Source organism: Hippocampus guttulatus, chromosome 20, assembly GCF_054856545.1.
Source record: "Hippocampus guttulatus isolate MCC_2025c chromosome 20, RoL_Hgut_1.0, whole genome shotgun sequence".
Taxonomy (NCBI): Eukaryota; Metazoa; Chordata; class Actinopteri; order Syngnathiformes; family Syngnathidae; genus Hippocampus; species Hippocampus guttulatus.
In genome coordinates this window covers 5,250,900-5,271,123 of record NC_141280.1, presented here as the reverse complement: position 1 = coordinate 5,271,123, position 20,224 = coordinate 5,250,900, and the positions used below count along the sequence as shown (strand labels likewise).

Sequence of the window (20,224 nt, the reverse complement as noted above, 5' to 3'; positions counted from 1 at the left end):
CCAGGAAATATTTGTGCCCGTTTTTTTCCGCCCTAAACACGCCAATAAAATGACATTCCTTCAATGTGCGCTAAATGCTAGTTGGATGGCGTAGAAAGGCGGGATTAGCGGCCATTTTTTTTTAAAGACTTTGGTCTTTGATTAAAAAAAAAAAAAGTATGTTTAAATGCTTCCAGTTGCGTCGGGCGACAGAAATGAGATGAAAATAAGCGTGTGCTTTTTAAGACGCATGTGCGCCCGCCACTCCCAGTTACGAGCTGCAGATGTTTGCATTTTAAGATTGTGATTTTCACATCATCATGAATGTTAGCGGCGCGACGGGCACCCCGACTTCTTCAAAAGAGCGGCTTTGGACAAGGACAACGAGTTGGCATTTCCCCCCAAAAATGTATGACAAAGCATTTCAAGTTACTTGCCGTTTTAGGTCATCGACTGGACGGCAACTGAACTGTTTTGCTTGTCTTGGACGATGTTTGGCCAGGTTCAGCTTCAGGTTTGGGCAGTTGCATGGGCTGATGAAGCCCGCTCAGATGAGAGGCCTTGCAGGGCACTTGCCAATCCATTCAGTGCCCTGAAATGAAATGACCAGCACGAATAAGAACCGGTTATCATCCCACGATGACATCATCGCCCCGTTTAAAGTACAAGCAAAGCAGGTGTCGTTTTTATGGAGGTGAAAACTTCCAACCTCACCTCTATTAAGTCAGAAAAAACAAAACCAATGTCCCAATTTAGTCACCAGCAGAGGTTTCATGACCGTAATTTTCACTGCCTAAGTGTCTGTGTGTGTGTGTGTGCGTGCGCGAGAGTAATCATCTTCATAGTTTCCAGAATGCAGCCACGTAATGAGCTGCTAAAGGTGCAGGCATTCAAACTGTGATTCATCAAAGGACTAAATTCATGCGCGCACACACACACACACACACACACACACACAGGTAATGAGCCTAATGCTCAGTCCAATCTAAAAATAACAATTGTACAAAGCAAATATCTACAGCTCTCGTGATGCGTTCCTCAGTCTCACAAATGTTATTGATATCTGCTTTTCTAGTTATTATTGATGCCTTTTATTACTTCATTAATTGCTGATTTGTGCTCGAGCCTTCTGTTAACGACTGAGCAGCGCTTTAGCATGTACAGCTATCACTGAAAATGGCTTGAGTAGTTTAATTTTATATTGCAGTTGAATTATTATCGATGAGTGCTTTTGACAGTTTATCGCTAACATGTGCTTCAAAAAGTTAATGATCAGTGATGTGTTTTAGGATATCAATTACTGGCACGTGTTTTAGTTCAATAATTACGGACATTATATGTCTAGTTAGTTATGTTGTGACTGATTTGTGTAGAGTAGTTCAATTGTTTGTGTTTCGGGAGTTCTGCTACATTAGTAGATTAGTTATTACTGATCGGTGCTACACTGCAGCATGCTGAGAAGGCTTTCAAAGTAGCTAAAAAAGGCAATAAATGTAATTATTATCCAAATGTGTCATGATATTATGCTGTATATTTCTAGAAACGAGAATACATTGATAACAAATGACAATTTTAGCACAATACTTGAGTATTGCATTTCCTCCATTAATTTGATTTAAAGATATTTTAATGTAGTGTCGTAACGGTTTTTTTTTTTTTTGTTTAGGTCTGAATATAAAAATGATGAAAAAGGGGCCTGCAGGCTGGCACCGGCCGCCAAGGCCCATTCAACGAAGCCGTCAGTATTGGGAGACATTTTTTATTCCCTCCCCAACAACGTCTGCTTGATTCTGATTGGCTGAACGCGCACGCGCAGCGGGGCCAACGCGGAAGTCATAAACTGCCTCTCAGGCTGATTACTTTGTTTAAAAAACAAAAAAAAAACAAACAGTAACCTGCTCCTTTTGGTCTGCATTTAATCACAATACAAAACAGTCGGGTGAATGGAAAAAAATACTAAACGATGTTCAACCGTGTTGTTATTATCATTTGTGTAGAATATAAACCCAGTCGTAATTTTAAACGTACTGCTCCATTTTATGATGACCAGATATGAATTGGTTGCAGACAGTAATATTTATTCCAATAATGATCATGGAACAACAATGATTGTCAGTAATATAAAACGCATCTTTGACCACTAACGAGCAACATTAACGTTATCTGTATTTTGTTGGAGTCAGTAACACTTTCCTGTTCATCTTGAAAGACAACTACATAATTTGAAAATATACGGGTAGATTTAGTAGTACAGCGTTAACACTGTATCGACAGTTTTTAAAAAAAATTAAGACTACAGGAAAGGGCCAGAAAAGGGACGACTGAAATCTATCTACTCCAAGTACGTATCCTAACGTAGAATTATCCTTAGTTAGAAAATGGAATAGCATTTTAAAAACCGAAAAATACTTCCAGGTACAGCATGCACAATGCAAAACATGCAAAGCCATGCAACAAAATAGCTGTAATTTGTTTTATGCAAATATATACACATCATAAAAATCTGCGATTATTTTAATGTAAAAGCAGCATTTTAAAACATCCCATCTACTTTTCCCGACACCATAGTTTTGACGCATGCACAATCAAATATTAAATGTAAGTCCGAAATAATTAGTAATAATAAGTAATTCTCACCTCCTTACTTGCTCACTGGTCGTGAAGGTCCAAGCGTCCCTTCGGGGGGCCTTCTCACCATTACTGAAACAGAAAATGTCGATAAATGGTTCAGTGACTCTTTTCATTCCAAAGGGGGTTTCAAATCAATGCTTAAAGGACAGTTTTTGTCAATATCCATTTTCGTTTTCTGAACATTCAATGAAAGTCCAAATTAATAAAACAGTCATGTTCGGTTTTACTTCCTCACTACGTTCGATAATCTCAAATAAATACAATCCAATTATTGTTTAGTGAGAAACATTACACAGTGTGTTTAATGCTTCTGTTATATTTTGCATGCAAAAAGAAATCACTTGGAATTACATCGCGCCTTTTAAAGAACCAAGGACACGCAACATTACCTCAAGCAATGATTATATTTTATAGATATTGCCGAATGTCCTCGTTGAGTCTACTTTTGATTAAAGGTTCAACATTGACCGTGATGATAATTGCACCGCGGCCTATGCAGTTTATTTTTACACTTTGCATTTTGGGCGCATTGTAAAACACATAGCACTGTTTTGCACAAAATGTACAATTATTACTAGAATACATTACCACATACTAACGTGCAATATCTTCATTTCTTTCTTGTTTAGATTATATTTACATGAATTTTATTTCCTGATTCATGCCGTTTGCATTTGTTGGCACCTTTTTTGCCCTAGGTTATGAGGGGAATTGCCCCACGGGAGCGTATCTGTCGGCCTAAATATCTTCAAATTTTGTTCAGCTGTATGCGCACACTTTTCTGATTTATTCATTTACCTAACGTATCACTTTTGTGTTAAAACGCCGAGTAAGTAATGCAATAAATTCGAACTGTAGGGTTTGATGTGGTGCTGCTCCGCTCGTTGATCAACAAGGGCAGCACCGGTGGGGGTGGCCCGGGAGGGAAAACACTTCCTGAGCGGACGCAGAGTCGACTCCTGATTGGTCCAGGCGAGTTGTGACTGACAGCTGCCCCTTTGCCCCGCCTTGTTTCTCCCCGAATGTTGACACCTCGCTCCAAAGAAAGCGGTGGATAACCCAGACGTCAGACGCGGAGAAACTTGCACCTCAGAACACTTCCTCACCTTTTCGGGGACTCTTCTTCTTCGTCGTCGTCCAGACTACCAGCCAACGACGACCGCCGTCGCTTCCCGGTACTTGGGATCCGGAACCATGGCCGAGAAGCGGCGCTCGCCGTGCGCGCTGAGCGTCAAAGCGCACGCCTTCTCCGTGGAGTCGCTCATCGGGGCCGAGAAGAGGCGCAGGACGGCGGGGGAAGGGGCGACGTCGCCCGGCTACGACGTTCCGAAGGCGAACGCCGGTCCGGAGCTTCAGCCGGCGGCCAGAGCCTACGGGAGCGAAGCGGAATACGCCAGCGACGGATCTCGTGAGTAAAAGCACCGCAAACAAAAAGAGCGGCCAAGAAATAAAAACAAAAAGTCAACCGTAAAACACGGATGGAATAAAAGTGTCACACGTCTACAACATGCAACAAGACTATCAGCTGCAACTATGTTAGCGATTTCCCCCCCCAGCGCATTGTGTCATTCGATACGATATTGACACGATTATTAAACTTGACTATTTGCATGCTCGGAGCCACTCCTGCAAACAAGACATGTGAGCTTGTGGCCGGCTTGCAAAGTGTGTCACAATTACGACTGTGAGTCGATGCTTTATTTTATGAGCTTTTGGCTGCAGTCGTAAACACGCCAATTAGCGGCAGTAGAAACGGACCCAAAAGCACCAGGACGCACTGGAAACGTTGGAAACTAAAACTCGAGCCGACAGTGTCACTTCCATTGCAATATGGGCCCGCGTGCAAATCATTCAATAGTTTTTCTTGATCGAAATGATCCGTAAAACAGTTCCATTTACCCCCTCCAAATTGTATTGTTGTTATCATATTCCTATGTGACCAAATATTGCCTATAATAGCTACTTAAACGATTTAATGTGCTTTTTATGGATGAGTAATTAGTCACATTGAGCACGCTAATGTAATAAAACAACAAGAGTGGAGCAAACTCCTTATTACATAGGAAAAAAATATGCATAGAATTCATTTGGTGCTTGCAAAAAGAATAAATCGTGTGTGTGTGTGTGTGTGTGTGTGTAAAACAGAGAGCGAAGACGCGCTCCTGGAGAGTCCGCAGCCCGCAGCTGTTAGCGGCAGCGGGAGCGAAGACCCACGCGTGGACCTGCAGGGATCGGACCTGTGGAAACGCTTCCACGAGATCGGCACGGAGATGATCATCACCAAGGCCGGAAGGTACACAGAATTTTTTTTTTCAAGCCACGTTTGCCCCTTTTGTCTTCACCGCAAATTGAATTTCCTGAAAAGCCCAATTAAAGAGAGCGATTTTGCAGGTTTTGGTTCAACGGGTTATCAGCACGTCATGCTTAGGGTAAACTACAGCAAAACGCTCACGTCTTAATGAGATACATTCAAATATATTCAAAGACAAACACGTTTATTTTTGGAAGAATTAAATGAAAAATGTATGCGAAATAGGCCAAGCGGAGCATCACTTTTTTTGCCGCAGGAATTGAAAGCTTGAATCTAACTACATTCCTTTCTCCCCCTCTACGTCATTTTTTTTTTTTTTAATTACGATGGGTTTTTGTTTTTAGGCGGATGTTCCCGGCCATGCGCGTCAAAATGTCCGGTTTGGACCCACATCAGCAATATTACATCGCGATGGATATCATCCCCGTGGACAACAAGCGATACAGGTACGATAGAAACGAGAATGACACGGTGCCGTCGTAATTCTTTGCTTTGCTCACAAACGGCGCCGGGCAGTGTTGTTTAGTTGTTCCTTTTGGACCTTTAACCTCCGTCTGCGGGAAGGTCAAAGCAGCAAATGTGCCGTGATCGTGACGGGGGAGGGGAGGGGAGGGCGGGGGCACAACGAAACTTCCTTTTGTGCGCATTGACGGATATCGCAAAGATTCAACAGTCTTGTTGGGAAACGTATTCCGATATGAGCATAAATGGCCGAAGATGATTATGCGCCGTGTGGGTCACAGGTACGTGTACCACAGCTCCAAGTGGATGGTGGCGGGCAACGCCGACTCGCCAGTGCCGCCCCGGGTCTACATCCACCCGGACTCGCCCGCCTCCGGGGAGACGTGGATGCGGCAGGTGGTCAGCTTCGACAAGCTCAAGCTCACCAATAACGAGCTGGACGACCAGGGACATGTAAATCAGCTATTATTATTATCATCATATATATTTTTAAAAATGTCTGTCTGGCCAATCTTTGTAGCGCTTATCCTTATTAGTATTAAGCTTTATTATTATATGACTATAGTGCCACTACATATATACTATTACCTAGTTTGAAAAGTTGAATATTAGAAAATGACAAACAACTTTGAATTTTTAAATCCGCAAAGTCCCTAAAAAAACAAAACCCAACAACTAATTGCTGAACTGGCACCCTGCTGAGCTCAGAGCTCCATCAAGGGCAATGTTCTAAAATATCCTACCTGATTTCCCCAATTGTGGCCTAAATTAGGATGATTTGGCTATAATAACAGCACGTCATTAATTTTCCATAGTTTACTGAATTTGACAGTCAGTCATGTGTTTCCTAATTTTACGAAAACCCTCTGAGCGTCTTTGGTTTGCCCTGGGGGAGGTCCATACTCCAGTAGATGAAGTTTGTTGAAGGACCTGGCAAAAAAAAAAATGGACCTTTCGAAAATTAAACTGAAGATACGATTTACAGTCAAATCCAGACATATTTTTAAAAAAGACATACAATTTTTTTTTTTTTAAACAAAGTGTGAGCAAATTGTGACCCAATTGCTGCTCGCTCTCCAGATAATCCTGCACTCCATGCACAAGTACCAACCACGGGTGCACGTGATCCGGAAGGAGTGCGGCGAGGAGTTGTCCCCGGTGAAGGCCGTACCCGTCGGCGAGGGCACGAGAACCTTCTCCTTCCCCGAGACCGTGTTCACCACCGTCACGGCGTACCAGAACCAGCAGGTTTGTCCTTTCTGCTCACCTTCAAGTCATCATCTCCACCCGTATGGAATCAATCGCGAAAATTACGTCACGCAGTTGACTGCAGATCGCCGCCACGGCCCAACAAAAATCACGTAGATTTTTTGTCGATTTATCTGGGGTATTCTTTTTGGATCTTTTTTTTTTTTTAAATCTTAGTCACACTATTTATAGTTATAGTAGTATTTATGAAAAGTGACTACAACATACTGTACTTGTTGCTGTCAAATGGCAATATGCATTGCCAAGTTTATTTTATTTTTTGTAAATCTGCCAAATAAGGTAATTTTGAAGATGCACGTTTTTCTACTAGACGGTGACAATTCTATCCTCTCGTCCCCTTCTCGGGTCACCTTGTCATTTTCAAGTGCAACAATGACTTCTTAGGCGCTTGGTATTGGATTATAAAATATTACATGAAGACACGATTGTCCATTTAAAAGCATGTATCTCCAAATTGCGGGAGGTTTTTTTTTTTTGATTGAAAAAGCAGCCATGTGGCCACGGAAACAAAAAAGTTGCGACATACAGTAGATGTATACTTTTGTTTGCATCATCCTGCCAGCTGACAAATTTGCCTGTCAAAAATTAAAAAAATTAAAAATCTTGGAATGGTCGACATCATCTAAAGCGAGCGTAAGACTGAACATCTGACTTTGGATGCAGCTCACAAGTTCGACCAAATTCTTTTTTGACTGGGAGGGATCACATGTGCGCCGCAGCAAACACACTGCTTCAGTTTCCGAAATGCCAAGAGACAAAAAGCGTCATGTTGGCACGTCCAACCGAAGTTTCGACTAACAGAAGACTATTTCTCCTGGCATGCTGAATTTGTTGTCATAAGATTTTGGGGGATTTTTTTTTTCCCTGTGTTTTCCAGATAACCAGGCTGAAAATTGACAGAAACCCTTTTGCCAAAGGCTTCAGAGACTCTGGAAGGAATCGGTGAGTCGGGACCTCCACATTACACACCGCAACTGGGTCATGTTTGATATTTTTGCTGGCCTGTGTGTGTGGGGTTTTTTTTTTTTTTTGTCACGGCTATTCCAGTCTGATATTACGGGAAGGGGAAAAAGCACGGCCTGCATTTATTTATCCTTCTCTCACTGGAAGGGTGCGACGGGCCTCTATGAATGTGAAAATCCATCCAGGGTTGAACTAATCAAGTCTTACCGCAGAGCCGTCGGGAGATTGAATCCTGGAGCATTCGTCATTTTGTCGTGGGGGACGGGGGAAGATCGATTCACGGCCTCTGAAACATAAACAGCAAAATAAGTCCAATCTGTACAAAACAGCAGCACTAAACTGACAATTTACCATCAAATATGTTCTACATGCACTACACTGGAGAAATGTGTATATTTTTACACACACACACACAATTATACATATATGGAAAAAGTACCCGGAGATTCATAACCACAATTTTTGAGTTTTGGCCTTAATGTAGCAAAATTTCCTCAAAAAAATTCGAGTAGTGAGGGGAAAAAAAGAGAAAAAAAAAGATCCTGCACCTGGAACAACAAATTTTCCCGTGCGCATTCTGTTGGCCAAATGTTCCATTTGATCAAATGCAAAGTATACATATTTCTGAATTCTGTTTTCACTGCATAAAGATCAATTGTAAACATAGCAGTAGAAATAGTGCAACCTTCCGATGCGTTCACGTGATTCTGTGAAATGCAGTGAAGGTCGTAACCCAACAAAAGCAACTTTTGGTCGCGCGTTCAAATTAATCAAGTCAACCGGCGAAACGTGAACATACAGTACAGGCTTTTCACGGGGCAGCTTGTCCAAATTATCACCGCGGCTTGAACCCCACGGGTGTTTGCATGTTTCATGAGGGTGGGGGCCCGACTTTCATCCTCACGCTAACGAGGTCAAACAGAGCAGTGGCATTAGCCCGCCACACCAACCTACCTTGGAGGAGGACGGCTGGGGCGAGGCGAGGGTGGATTATCCCACCTCATAAATCCACGCTGCGGCTTCCTGCCTCCTTGCTCCTGATTGGCGCATAAAAGCCGCGTGAAAGCAATTACCGCCGAGCGCCCGGCTGGCAGCGGCCAATGGCGACGTGGCGTTTATGCTCCTCATTACCTGCACAGACAGAACAAAATGGCGGCCAGGTGGCGGCTTTACAAGGTGGCGTGGCTAATGCGATCGTTGTTTGCAGGATGGGCCTCGAAGCCCTGGTGGAGTCGTACGCCTTCTGGCGGCCATCTTTGCGAACGCTGACCTTTGAGGACATACCCGGTATGGCCAAACAAGGTATGTGATCTGTTTGTTTTTGGGGTTTTTTTTTTGGTGGGGGTGGGGGGGACTCAGACCTTGACTGCCCCAACTTGCAAGTTTTTCAAGTTACAAGTACGCGACCTCACCTTGGGACCGTGTTGTCATTTTCAGTCAACAGCAAAATGACCGCCCCCTCGACAGCCTGAAACGGGTGGATTTGTCTGCTTCATTTACTGCATATTCCACAGCAAATAAAATGTTTTTTTTTTGTGCAGGAGTCCAGGGAGCCCACGGACGTGTCGGCGCGTCGCCCCACTTGCTATCACCCTCGCCGTGCTCGTCACCATTCCAGGTGTGCCCTCTCAGCCCGAGCGACTTCACCTGCAGCCGCCCGGCCCTTCCGCTCCACCGCTACGCCACCCCTCCGGAGCCGTTCCCCCCACCCCGGGGCCCGCCGCCCTACGAGGGCGACGCCTTCTGCACCCTCCCGCTCTCGACGTCGCAACTGAGCTACCTGTCCGGCCCCGCCCCGCAGGGCTATGCCGGGCTCCGCCTGCACACGTCTCCCTACGGCTTATATGGCTACACCTTCCCGCCGTCGCCCCGCCTGGCCGCCAGCCCGGACAAAACGAGCGCCGGCGCCGCCGCCGACCAACCGAGCACCCTGCTGGGCTCGTCCCCGAGTGGGACACTAACGGACAGCCTGGGGTTGCTCGCCACCGGACAACAGGGCTTCTTATTTGACTCTCGAACTTTGGGGCTGGCAGGGAGCCCGTCGGGGAGCGGGGGCCCGCAAGTCGCCGCCCACCTCGTTTGACGGACATCCGAAAATGTCACGAAGGGAGGTTTTCAAAGGTCAGCCATCGAGTGATCCACCGGTTTGTGTTGTCGAGCGCTTCTCCTCATTTGGGTGAGTGGGAGCCTCTCTCAATTGACTTTGGGTTGAAAAGAAGGGTACACCCCGGACTGGTCACCAGCCAATCCCACAGATAATACAATGACAGCGGTGAAAGCTGGAAGTGGTTATACGAGGAGGAGGCCGTGTGACTTGACGTGAGCACTTTGTTCTTGTTGGGAAGGAGAAGCTAAACTCTGCTTGCCTCTCAAGGGACGACATCCAGTATTCCATAATATTAACTCATTCACTCCCAAAGACGTTTTTAAACGTCTTTTCAGACTTGGTCCAGAATTGGCTGGTACTGAATGAGTTAATAATAATAATTTGCTTTTAATGACATACGCATTGAATGAGTCAACTTTCAGGCTCGATTGACACTCCAGGTCTAAATTCAGATTCAGGCTGGATTTACACTGTATTGTATTCCAATTTCATCTGTACCTTTTATTTTTTTTTTAAACATTATTGGTATCAATTTCAAATGACATACTGTATAAAAATAGAATTAAACGAATAACAAAAACAAGGGCATACATTTTTTTTTTAACGACAATTTTAGACTTTAAACCAGTCCATTTTATAACAGGAAGGTTAGACGTTGCGTACCAGAAGTGACAGTTTGGTTCTCTCACTGCATTGGTGCTGCAAAGAACAGAAGAAAACAACAATAAATAACACAAAAATTAAAGTTAATGGTGCCGATGCCTTTAAGGTCGCATGTGACAGGGAGCAGGTCTGACTGTCAATCAAAAAATTCTGCTAATAATTAGCGCTCATTATAAACAGTGAATATATTAACGAACATGCTCAGAAAACAGAAATAAGCAGGGGTTTCTGTGAACACCGAATATGCTACGTGCCTCTAAATGAGCACATTTAGACCATGTTTAATGGTTCGTGCTTTAGCTGCAGGTGTTTTTAAAAATGTTTATTTGTTGGAGTTCGGGTCGAAATGTGGGTTGTCGAAGTCACCGCTGATGTGACGCTGGCAATGGCGGCAAGATGCCGTCTGTGCGTTTCTGCTGCACAGGCATTGGCAGATATCCCATATGTGGATCGCATTTCAATCCACATTTGGGAGACGCCTGATCACCATCTGTGGATATGCAATTCCGTACTTTTATACGCTGCCATTTGTGGCGCTTACGGACTATTTATTTGAAAGGAATCTGCATTTTGGTACAATTAAAAACTGCAAAACGTTAAAACGGGAAACAATGATAAAGGGACTTTTTAGGAATTTTAAAAAAAAGTTTTTGATTGAAGAACCAAAAAGGCCTCTGATGTTATTTTAAAGTTGGTCATTTTAGCGGTGCTTGGAGAGTGACTTATTTTTTGAGATGATAACCACTGAAATATGACAAACGTGTACATTCGGTTGAGGTCGCTCACCTCTGTAGGACTGAAGCTCCGTCTTAAACCGAGGACCCCCCCCAGGCATCAAATAAATTGCTCTCAAAAAGTTGCCACCGTCACTCGGGTTTTTGTGTCGGTTACCCCTGTAAATTGGAGGCAAAAAAAAAAATCTTAAACGTGATTGTCGACACGAAGCCCCTAACTCGCATTCACGATCACTATCCGAAGTCTGCCACATGGCTCTGATTGAAACGGGCAATGGACATTTTCAAACTTGGAGCCAGAGCTCAACAGTTTAATGACTACAGCGAGAGCAGAGAAGTGATTGATGCACTGGCAACTTAGGGAATACCTCACACATACATGTGCAAACACACACTTCACGAGGATGTGACACATGCGGGGTCGGGGGGGGGTGTTCTCAAGCCCCCAATGTGAACCTTGACATCTTCAGTCGACTAGCCCGAACCCCGATCTAAGACCAACCGGAGCCATAAGCCGCCAGTGTTGTGTAACAACGTAAACTGACGCCCCCCCCCCCACCCCACTACCCTGCCTATGTGCTCCCTCCCCCTCGCTGACTGCGCTCTCGCTCGCACGAGGAGAGCGCGGGCATACGTCAAGGAGGGTGTGAAGGTGCGAATGTGTGTGGCAACAGGTGGTTGAGACATCTCAAAAGGTCACGCTGATCCCAGAAAATCCAAAACGGAGCTCACCACCCACCCGCACCGCTTGCTTGCGCCTCCGGAGGCATACTCCTTCGATGAGCGTATTAGTCATGTTACGCCAATGCTGACACGTGTACTGTAGGTTAAAGGTCAAACGTGTTTTTAACATTACCGCCACTTCGTTTCCGCATCGAAAGGACTTTGGGAGGATGTAACTGTGTTCATCGAGTTTATTTCGTGTCAACTTTGATGTGTTGTTCCATTTATTTAGATGTTAAGCTGCCAGGGCGGTTTGCGGATGGAGTCGGCCCAGATGGCTCACGTCGTCAACATTGTATCACGAATGCCAGAATTTTACGACACGACCTTAAATTTGATGTGGGGCTTGGCAAGTTTTTATTTGTTGGAAAAGCAGGAATCGATTTAAAAGAAAAAAAAAATCATAGCTGTGTGTCTGAATATATTTCTGGCACAGTCGTATTAACCACAACAGGACGCACGCTCATGGTGGGATTACATTTTTTTGTGGTGGAATGATACACTCCAAAAAACAAAAACAAAAACCCTCCCCAAAATACAATAAAAATATACCAAAGCCCCTCAGTTAAAACATCAAATTGCACAACACAACCCATAAAGCAACGAAAACACTACATTTCGGCACGGAACAGTATTTTATCCTCATTTTGAAGTTTGCGAGACAATGTGCGAAGAAAAACAACATTTTGGGCCAGCTTACGTACAAACTGCTTTTTGGTGGTCTCCCGTGCTGCCTGCTGTCAACGGGAGGGCAGGCGGTCGCTGACGAGACGGGCATATGGAAGGGGTTGGTGACGGGAGCTTATTTTAGAAGACTTGGAATGGTCGGCCTTGTTGTTCCTGAGTTACACACCCACAAACACACACACACACACACACACACACACACACACGCAGTACAATGAACGTAAACATGACGTTAAAATCTCTTTTCAAATGTGAGAATATGAATATAAACCAAGAACGGTATCTTATATAATTCTATACGCATGCACACAATCTGAGGAACATGGACACTTTTCCGCAACCAGGTGCCGACGTGACAAATCTGTCACGCTAGCTGCCGGGAGCAAGTTCGGGGCGCGTTGTGGGACCGTGGGGAGGCTCTCAGCGAGGGGCAGCGTGTGTTTGTGCGTGTGCGTTGCGACTGGGTTCAAGATTTCGGAGACTCGCCCGTCGAGCATGCACGTACGATTAAGATCGTACCAAATCCGATTTGTAATGATCAAGATAACGCCTGCAAATCACGGCCAGCAGTTGATTTATTGCGAGTACGTATTGACGGAAGCACAGAAATGAAACTGCGCTTTTAAAACGCACTGAAATTGTGATCAATCATTTTTTTAATGGTCGAGCTAATAACGGGCTGATTTAGTGCGACAGTTTTGTGGCCTTGATTTCAATGTTCTGACGCACTTTCAGTTGCATTTTTTTTATTTTCCTTTAAAGGGCACATCAAGTCAAAAAAGCAAAAGTGCCGTCTTCTCTCAACACAGTAGTTAAAGCATTTGCATAAAGGCCAGTCGTGTGGTTTTGGTCTTGTTTGGCATGGAAGAAGCCATTAGCATGACGGGGCCTCCGATTGCGGCGGGCTCGGTTTTCGTCGCCGCAGGATCCGTGACCGAGCATTAAAAGCTCGCAGGTGAGGTCATCGTGGGCGGCGAGGGAAGGTTCCAGAGGAGAACGAAATTGAGAAACGTACACGTCAGAGCAAAGTCCAATGACAAACGTGGCTTTTTAATGACGTTCTATTTTGATGGCGCCACGACGAAACGGATTAAATGAGAAACGCTGTGTAAATTTGACGGGCTTCAAGTGGACTTTTGCTGTCTGTGGTGGGGCGGGGTGGGGGGAATTAGGCTTCAGTGGGGGATGGATGGGCCAACATGGGTTTGGGCGCGCCGAGGATCAGTTCACCGCGTGAGCCGTTAACGACTCGACGGCTATTTGATGACAGTCGCAAGAACCCAAGCGACATGGCTGTCCTTTACAGCTGTTAAATCTTTGTCAAGTCAAGCAATGATTTGTGGCGCGCACCCAAACCACTCGGGAACACGAAGGAGCCCCCCTGCCCACCCCACCCCCAAAAAAATCCCAATAACTCCGCATTTAAGGTGTGGAAAACTGACAAACAGTTTAAAGACAGGTGATTCTAAAAACAAAAACCTGACCGAGGCATCTGCTGCGACAAAGATAGTCCAGGACCAAGTGCCATTTTTAACGGTTGCTGGGATTGAACAATGGTCCTGTTCTACCATCAATCAAAAAGTTCGGCTTGTATGTAACTGCGGATATTTGATAACACGGGAGTAATGCGGGTCTAAAATTAGCGATCTAAAAATGTATGGATTATACAGTACAGTATCTCCTGATAGCGAGCCAACCAACAATAGTCTCCAGAAAGTTCCCCGCCGCAACATTCCGGGGACCGTCCAACCTCGCGTGTTTTGACTATTTGCAGAGGGCAGATATGACGGATGAGGCGGGGAACCGTACGATGGAGGGGGAGAGGTGGAAACCAGGACAGGAAGTGAAATAAAATCAATCTTCCATCATGAATAAAATCTTAACTTGCAGCAAAAAGGAGCCTGCTTTCAAGCGCGATTCATTTTTACATTGAAGAAGTTGCTCTGCACTTGTCCACTAGACACTGAATGGACAAACGCGATGGGACACTCAATTGGCAGGAAGCGGAAAGCGAATCAAATGTGGAGTTTGCCGCTCCATGGCTTTCCATTCTTGCAGATTCCTCACGATTTTGAAGCGACTGAGGAATTTTGTCCTTTTACGAGGTAAGCGGACCGGGCTCCATTTTTCCACACCAAAGTCATCCATGCGTGCCTTTAAAGGAAGGACCTTGGAACTCAGGACGGGGGGGGGGGGGGGGGGTGTCTCTGCCAAAAGTTTGCTCGCACAATTGGAAGCACACAACTATCGAAACATCTCGGTAAGAAGCTGGCGGAATAACGACTGGGTTTTACTGAACTATTCTTCAATTAAGCAAACCTCAATTCCTCTAGGTGGGAGTAGTCAGTATTTACTACTGGGGGGGGGGGGGGGAGAAAGATACCTTAGGATTGGATTGGTGGGTTTGTTTGGATGCCTCACTCTTTCGTAACCAAAACAAAGCCTCATCGTGACACCCCCCCCCCCCCCCCAACACCCACATACGTGCCTGCATGTGCGTATAGCGTGTCAAAGTCATTTATAGCCGAGCAGCTCATCAATCTCAATAGTGCAGAGCGGCGCAAAGAGCTGATGAAATGACAGACATGATCACTATTCAGTGGCCGAGTGTAAACGGGAGGAGGGGTGGAGGGGGATGAGGAGGCGGAGGAAGGGGGGGGGAGAAGAGAGGTGAAGGAGCAGAGCTAGAATGAAAGTCGGGAAAGGTGTCGGGATAAAAGGAGGATGTGCCGAGTAAACGAACAAAAAAAACTTGTTTATCGCAACTGGTGACGATGACGACCGACTTAAGTGACAATAACGACTGAACTGGTTAACGGGACCTCACTTCACTCACGCAGACCAATTCACCGGTTTATGTTCCCGCTATAAAAACACTAATTAGCAAGACACCACCTTGCTTAGCTCTCTGCTCACCATGCATGGCAACACCCGCACTCTTGTCTTCGGGCAGTATTAAGAACCGCTCAAAGTAAACGCTCTTTTTTTTCTCCATTACATTTTTTTGGGGGGGGCCCCAAGGACTGAAACACTCTGCAACAAATACAATTCAGCCCATTTGTCTTAAAGTGACACGACCCCATTCCGAATTGGTGGTCTTAATAATTGTACTTATGTCAAAAAGCAAAAACAGTCCAGAGAACAGTTTCGGCAAACATTGGCTTTTCCAGACACCATTCACAACACACCCTCAACTTACACGCATGCCGCCATGCCCCACCGTTACTCCGCGGATACAACCTCGGAATTTATCATTGCACACTGGACACATGCAACGGCGATGGATCACACTCTGGCGTGTGTGAAGGGGGAAGGGGTCTGGGGGGGGGGGGGGGGGGTCGGTCGGGAGGAAGGCACGGCGAAGGAAATATTTGTCAATGGGCTGTGAAGCCGTGCTGACACACCAACAAAACATCAAAGACTCCCGTGAAGCCGGCAACTATTAGCATGGACTCAAATTGAACGATCCCGTCATGTTTTGAAAGCGCCCTGTCGCACCAGACGCGTCAAGAGAGTGAGTTTTGAGATGTCGGTTTTTAAAACACAACCTGTTCAAACCCAAAATGTTGTGCCAATTTCTCCGGGTTGCTGTTCTGTCTAAATACTGATATGGAATGGGGAAAGGGGGGGGGGGCCCCCGAGTCACCTTGCCCACCACCGATAGTATCAGAGCTGGGATGTTACCTGTCACACGTTGCCTGCCCTGTTGCATTAAAAGCAATTGTTACCGTGGCAGCGCATTCAATTGTCAATATTCTTCGTTTTCTGGGTTCTGCATGAAAAACACTCGTACAGGTTGAATAAAAAAAATTATTTTTTTAAAATCCCATCTGTGTTGTGTTGAAATCAAATATTGCAGTCTGTCATGAAATGACATTTTCCGGATAATTTGACATAATGATTGCAATCTTTTTTTTTTAATGTTCAGATTCAACGTGTTTAAATCGTGTGTTTCATTAAGTTCAAATGTGTGGGACGCGAGAAAAAATAAATAAACGCCCAACATATTTTTTTTTCTGGATTTTACAACGCGGCGACAAAGTAGGTGCAGATCAAAGCGGGCCCAAAATGTTTAAAACGTGCAACGTTTATTTGGTGTATATTTTGCCTGCCGGCGGCGGAGCCGGGTGGTAGCGACGGCAGCTGCAAGGAGACGTCACATGTGCCATTCCTCACACTTCAACAGCCAACGAGAGAGCGATTTATGGACGCGGCGAGAAGGACACATAAACAGAAGCGGTGGAGTCGACATAAACAAAAGGTGGGCGGAGCTGATGCGAGATAACGTCGACAAAAAAAAAAAAAAACGAGAGGAAAGACAAATTGCATGTTCTGCCCATGCCTACGTGGGTTTTCTTCGGGTACTCCGGTTTCCTCCCACATGACCAAAAACATGCATGGCAGGTTCTTGGAGCTCTCTAATTTATCCCTCGGTGTGATTCTGAGCACAGATGATTGTTAGTCTTTGTGTGCCCTGCGATTGACTGGCAACCGGTTCAGGGCGTACCTCGCCTACTGCCCAAAGACGGCTGGGACCGTCTCCAGCACGCTCACGTAACTCCACGCAACATGGCCGTCCAGTGAATGTGACCTGACTAAGTGGGTGAGCGCGTTTTTGTGCGCGAGTTTCAGGGAGCACTCTCCCATGACGTTCACGTCAACGACCCGAAGACCGTGTCAACAGGAGACCCAGCTATACCCAATTCAACACACACGCAAATATGCGCACGTGTGTTGAGATGTATCCCGGGGGGGGCATTCTGAACCACTCGTCAACCTGCCGTGTTTGTTGCCGTAGTGACGGAGCTGTCATTGTCTGCTACCACCCAGGAAGAGCTGTCAATCACGGCCCACCACGTCGGCAGCTTGGCCGAACGTTCAACGAATATTCTGTTTTTGGGTTTTGATATGATCGCGCTTCGGCTATCTTTGAGTGGTTCTTTAGGTTCTTAAAATTCATTCATAGGCATATTTTCAGTCATAATGATAATTAAACGTACTTGATTGTGAAATGTCACACTTGTGTTATTTTTGTTATTTTGACTTCAAAACGGCGCCGCGTGAGTGGCTGCCTTTCCAGCAGCTCCTATATTTTGTTGTTCTACTTCTTCCTTTCATAACTTTGCTGCTGTGAATCGGGAATTTCTAAATTGCGAGACTAATAAAGGTTTTCTTATCTTATCTTAATGGGTGAGCAGGCACCCTAGAAAGACAACTCTGTTTACAAATATTTGGCTAATGGATGTCAGGGAACCTTTATTGAGATAGCAGGCAACATAAATTGGAAAAAATGTCAATATGTTGCCTTTAAATGGATTTTTTCACAAACCCGACGGGACGCGGGTGTGAAGACAGACGAGTTCATCTGTCCAATCCAAAGCAGACGCTGCCTCATGGCACGATGGGACGGAGAGGGGGAAAAACTAGCCCGACGGAATTTCGACATGACGAGCGGCATCCTAAATCATCGTTACCTCTTTTCTGACGCGCTTACTGTATGACATCAACACGCACTGAGGGGTGCAAACAATCGCCTTTGAAGGATGACTTCATGATTTGACGCCTCACGGAGTACTTGTTGATGTGTCAGCACGCATAAATAGTGGCGAGAAAGGGCCGGGGAGGGGGCGGGGGGAGGGAGGCGCAGATGAAATAGTTATGTTAAGCAGTATTCTATTGGTTAAAAAAAAAAATCCTCTCAATTCAAATAGAAATCTAAAGTTATTGATGAAATCTCCAAAATGTGCTTTTTAAAAAAAAAATCTGTAAAAATTATTGCCAACTATAGTCATTCCTGCTCTTAGGTTTTTTTTTTTTTAAACATCAATTCCAAAAGAAAGCTAATCTCCAGACACTTCAGAAAAGTACTTATCGCACACTTGTTTTGTACAAAAGGCGACTAAATAAAAAATCCTGCTCACTGCAGACTCTGAGCGCCCCACTTTAACTTCCTCGTGAAAACAAAATTACTGTACATTTAAACCTTGAAGTGAAATTCCACAAAACGGATGCTAATTACTTACCTTTGCTATTCTTCCCATTTTTGTGACGAGGGCAGGCGTCTCTAATGAAGTGAGCGAGTCACGGGCGGTGTGCAGAGGAGGTAGTGGTGGGGGGCTGGTGAAGGGGTCGTGGGGCTAATTAGGCGAATCAGGTCCTAATCCCTCTCTCGGGCCATCCGCTGGGGTCAGGCCTAAAAGAGAGAAAGGTCACAGAAACATCCGTCACGGCGCATTCATGACTCCTTCGTACTGTAGACCGTGTGTGCGTGCGCATGTATAAAAAGAAGGGGACTCGAATCTGGACAAAGCCTATATATGAGTATCTGTCAACGTAGCGTCATTTAAAAAAACATGCAACGGATGGATGTGTGCGTGCGATCGATCACTTTGCATTGATCAGCGATTACAGTGCATGGACAGGATTCACTGTATGGGCTCAGTACCTGCTCAAACACATTATAGCGGCTACTGTAGGCCAGAAGGTGCAAATCTGCAGATGTGTGACCAGCCGACAAGGACGGGGATTAACACACACACGCACACACACACACACACACACAAATGTATGGCCGGCCACATGAGCAGTAAGAGAAAGGCTAACCCTAAATTAGAATTTTGCAGCTCTTACTTTTAAGCTTTTGAGAAAATGTGGTTGCATAAGTGTGCACCCCCTCTGTGTTGTAGCCGTCTTGAGAATAAATGGAGCAATCAAATTCATAGTCATGTAAGCACACACCTACCCGAATAAACTTCAGATGTTGGGGAGGCTTTCCCTGACGTTTTTGTAGGTCACATCTTACTGCACCAGCCACGGCCCGCAGAGCGCCATCACAGCATGGGGGGGGGGGGGGGGGGGGATATCACTAATTTTCCCCAAGTATCAAGCAGGAGAAGCCTACAAAATAATTTGCAAGGCATCATCAAGTGAAGGCACAAGAACATGTCATATGCTTGTAAGAGCAGTTTTCTTCTTTTAATATATATATTAAAAATATTATTTTAAAATAACACCTTGGGGGCTAAAAAGTCTCTAGTAATCATTTGTGTGTCAGGAGTGCGCTATAACTAGAGACATTTAAAAAAAAAAAAAAAAGACTGGGTTACTTCCAGGAGATTATTTTACATTTGTATATATGTGTAATACAATGATGAGGATTACTGTGAGACAAATAAAGTTTTTTTTAAATCTTATATTTATCCGGTCATAAGGGACTAACTCCACAACACAAAGCCCATCTGCTGAAATCACTTCATCTTGAAAGATCCAGAAGGTTCTCCCCAAATCTCCATTAAGACCCCCCCACCCTCCTCCCCCTTAACGCAATCACCTTGCCCCAAATGCTACCAGTCCCTGGTAACGTGCGTGAAATGTCCACCAAGCCTAAACAAGTGTATTTTGACTGCACTCGCAGGAGGAGGAACCACAGATTGGATTTCCACGGGGGCTTTAAAGCAGACGAAAACATCCACGCTGCTAGCGGCGGAAATGGGCCTGCCTGTTAAACACAACACACCCACACACACACACACACACCAAGCATCACAGCGGCGACCAATCAGCCGTCACCGCGTGCGTGAGTCTGATCAAATAGAAAACAGAATCATGAGTGTGTTTCTCAAATGAAGGATGGAATAACATGAAGGAAAGGTAACTCACATAGTGCGCATTATTTTGTGGCATGAAACAAACAGG

The 20,224-nt window shown here is 45.1% G+C and overlaps 1 protein-coding gene and 1 long non-coding RNA gene across 2 annotated transcripts; one reads left to right on the top strand and one right to left on the bottom strand.

The window, feature by feature from the left end:
- Positions 1-422: 422 nt before the first annotated feature.
- LOC147187682 (uncharacterized) lies at positions 423-19,366 on the bottom strand. Its single transcript, XR_015097663.1, has 10 exons — positions 19,272-19,366; positions 18,553-18,722; positions 12,547-12,682; positions 11,172-11,278; positions 10,386-10,421; positions 8,570-8,746; positions 7,823-7,901; positions 3,717-3,980; positions 2,617-2,679; positions 423-571 (listed from the first exon to the last, which is right to left on the bottom strand). It is a non-coding gene; the product is annotated as an uncharacterized LOC147187682 (long non-coding RNA).
- Positions 3,805-10,237, top strand: LOC147187683 (T-box transcription factor TBX18-like). Its single transcript, XM_086100406.1, has 8 exons — positions 3,805-4,018; positions 4,756-4,903; positions 5,266-5,367; positions 5,665-5,836; positions 6,464-6,631; positions 7,530-7,594; positions 8,823-8,917; positions 9,157-10,237. The coding sequence occupies exons 1-8, from the start codon at positions 3,805-3,807 to the stop codon at positions 9,696-9,698; spliced, it is 1,506 nt and encodes a 501-aa protein (XP_085956532.1). The 3' UTR covers positions 9,699-10,237.
- Positions 19,367-20,224: the final 858 nt, after the last annotated feature.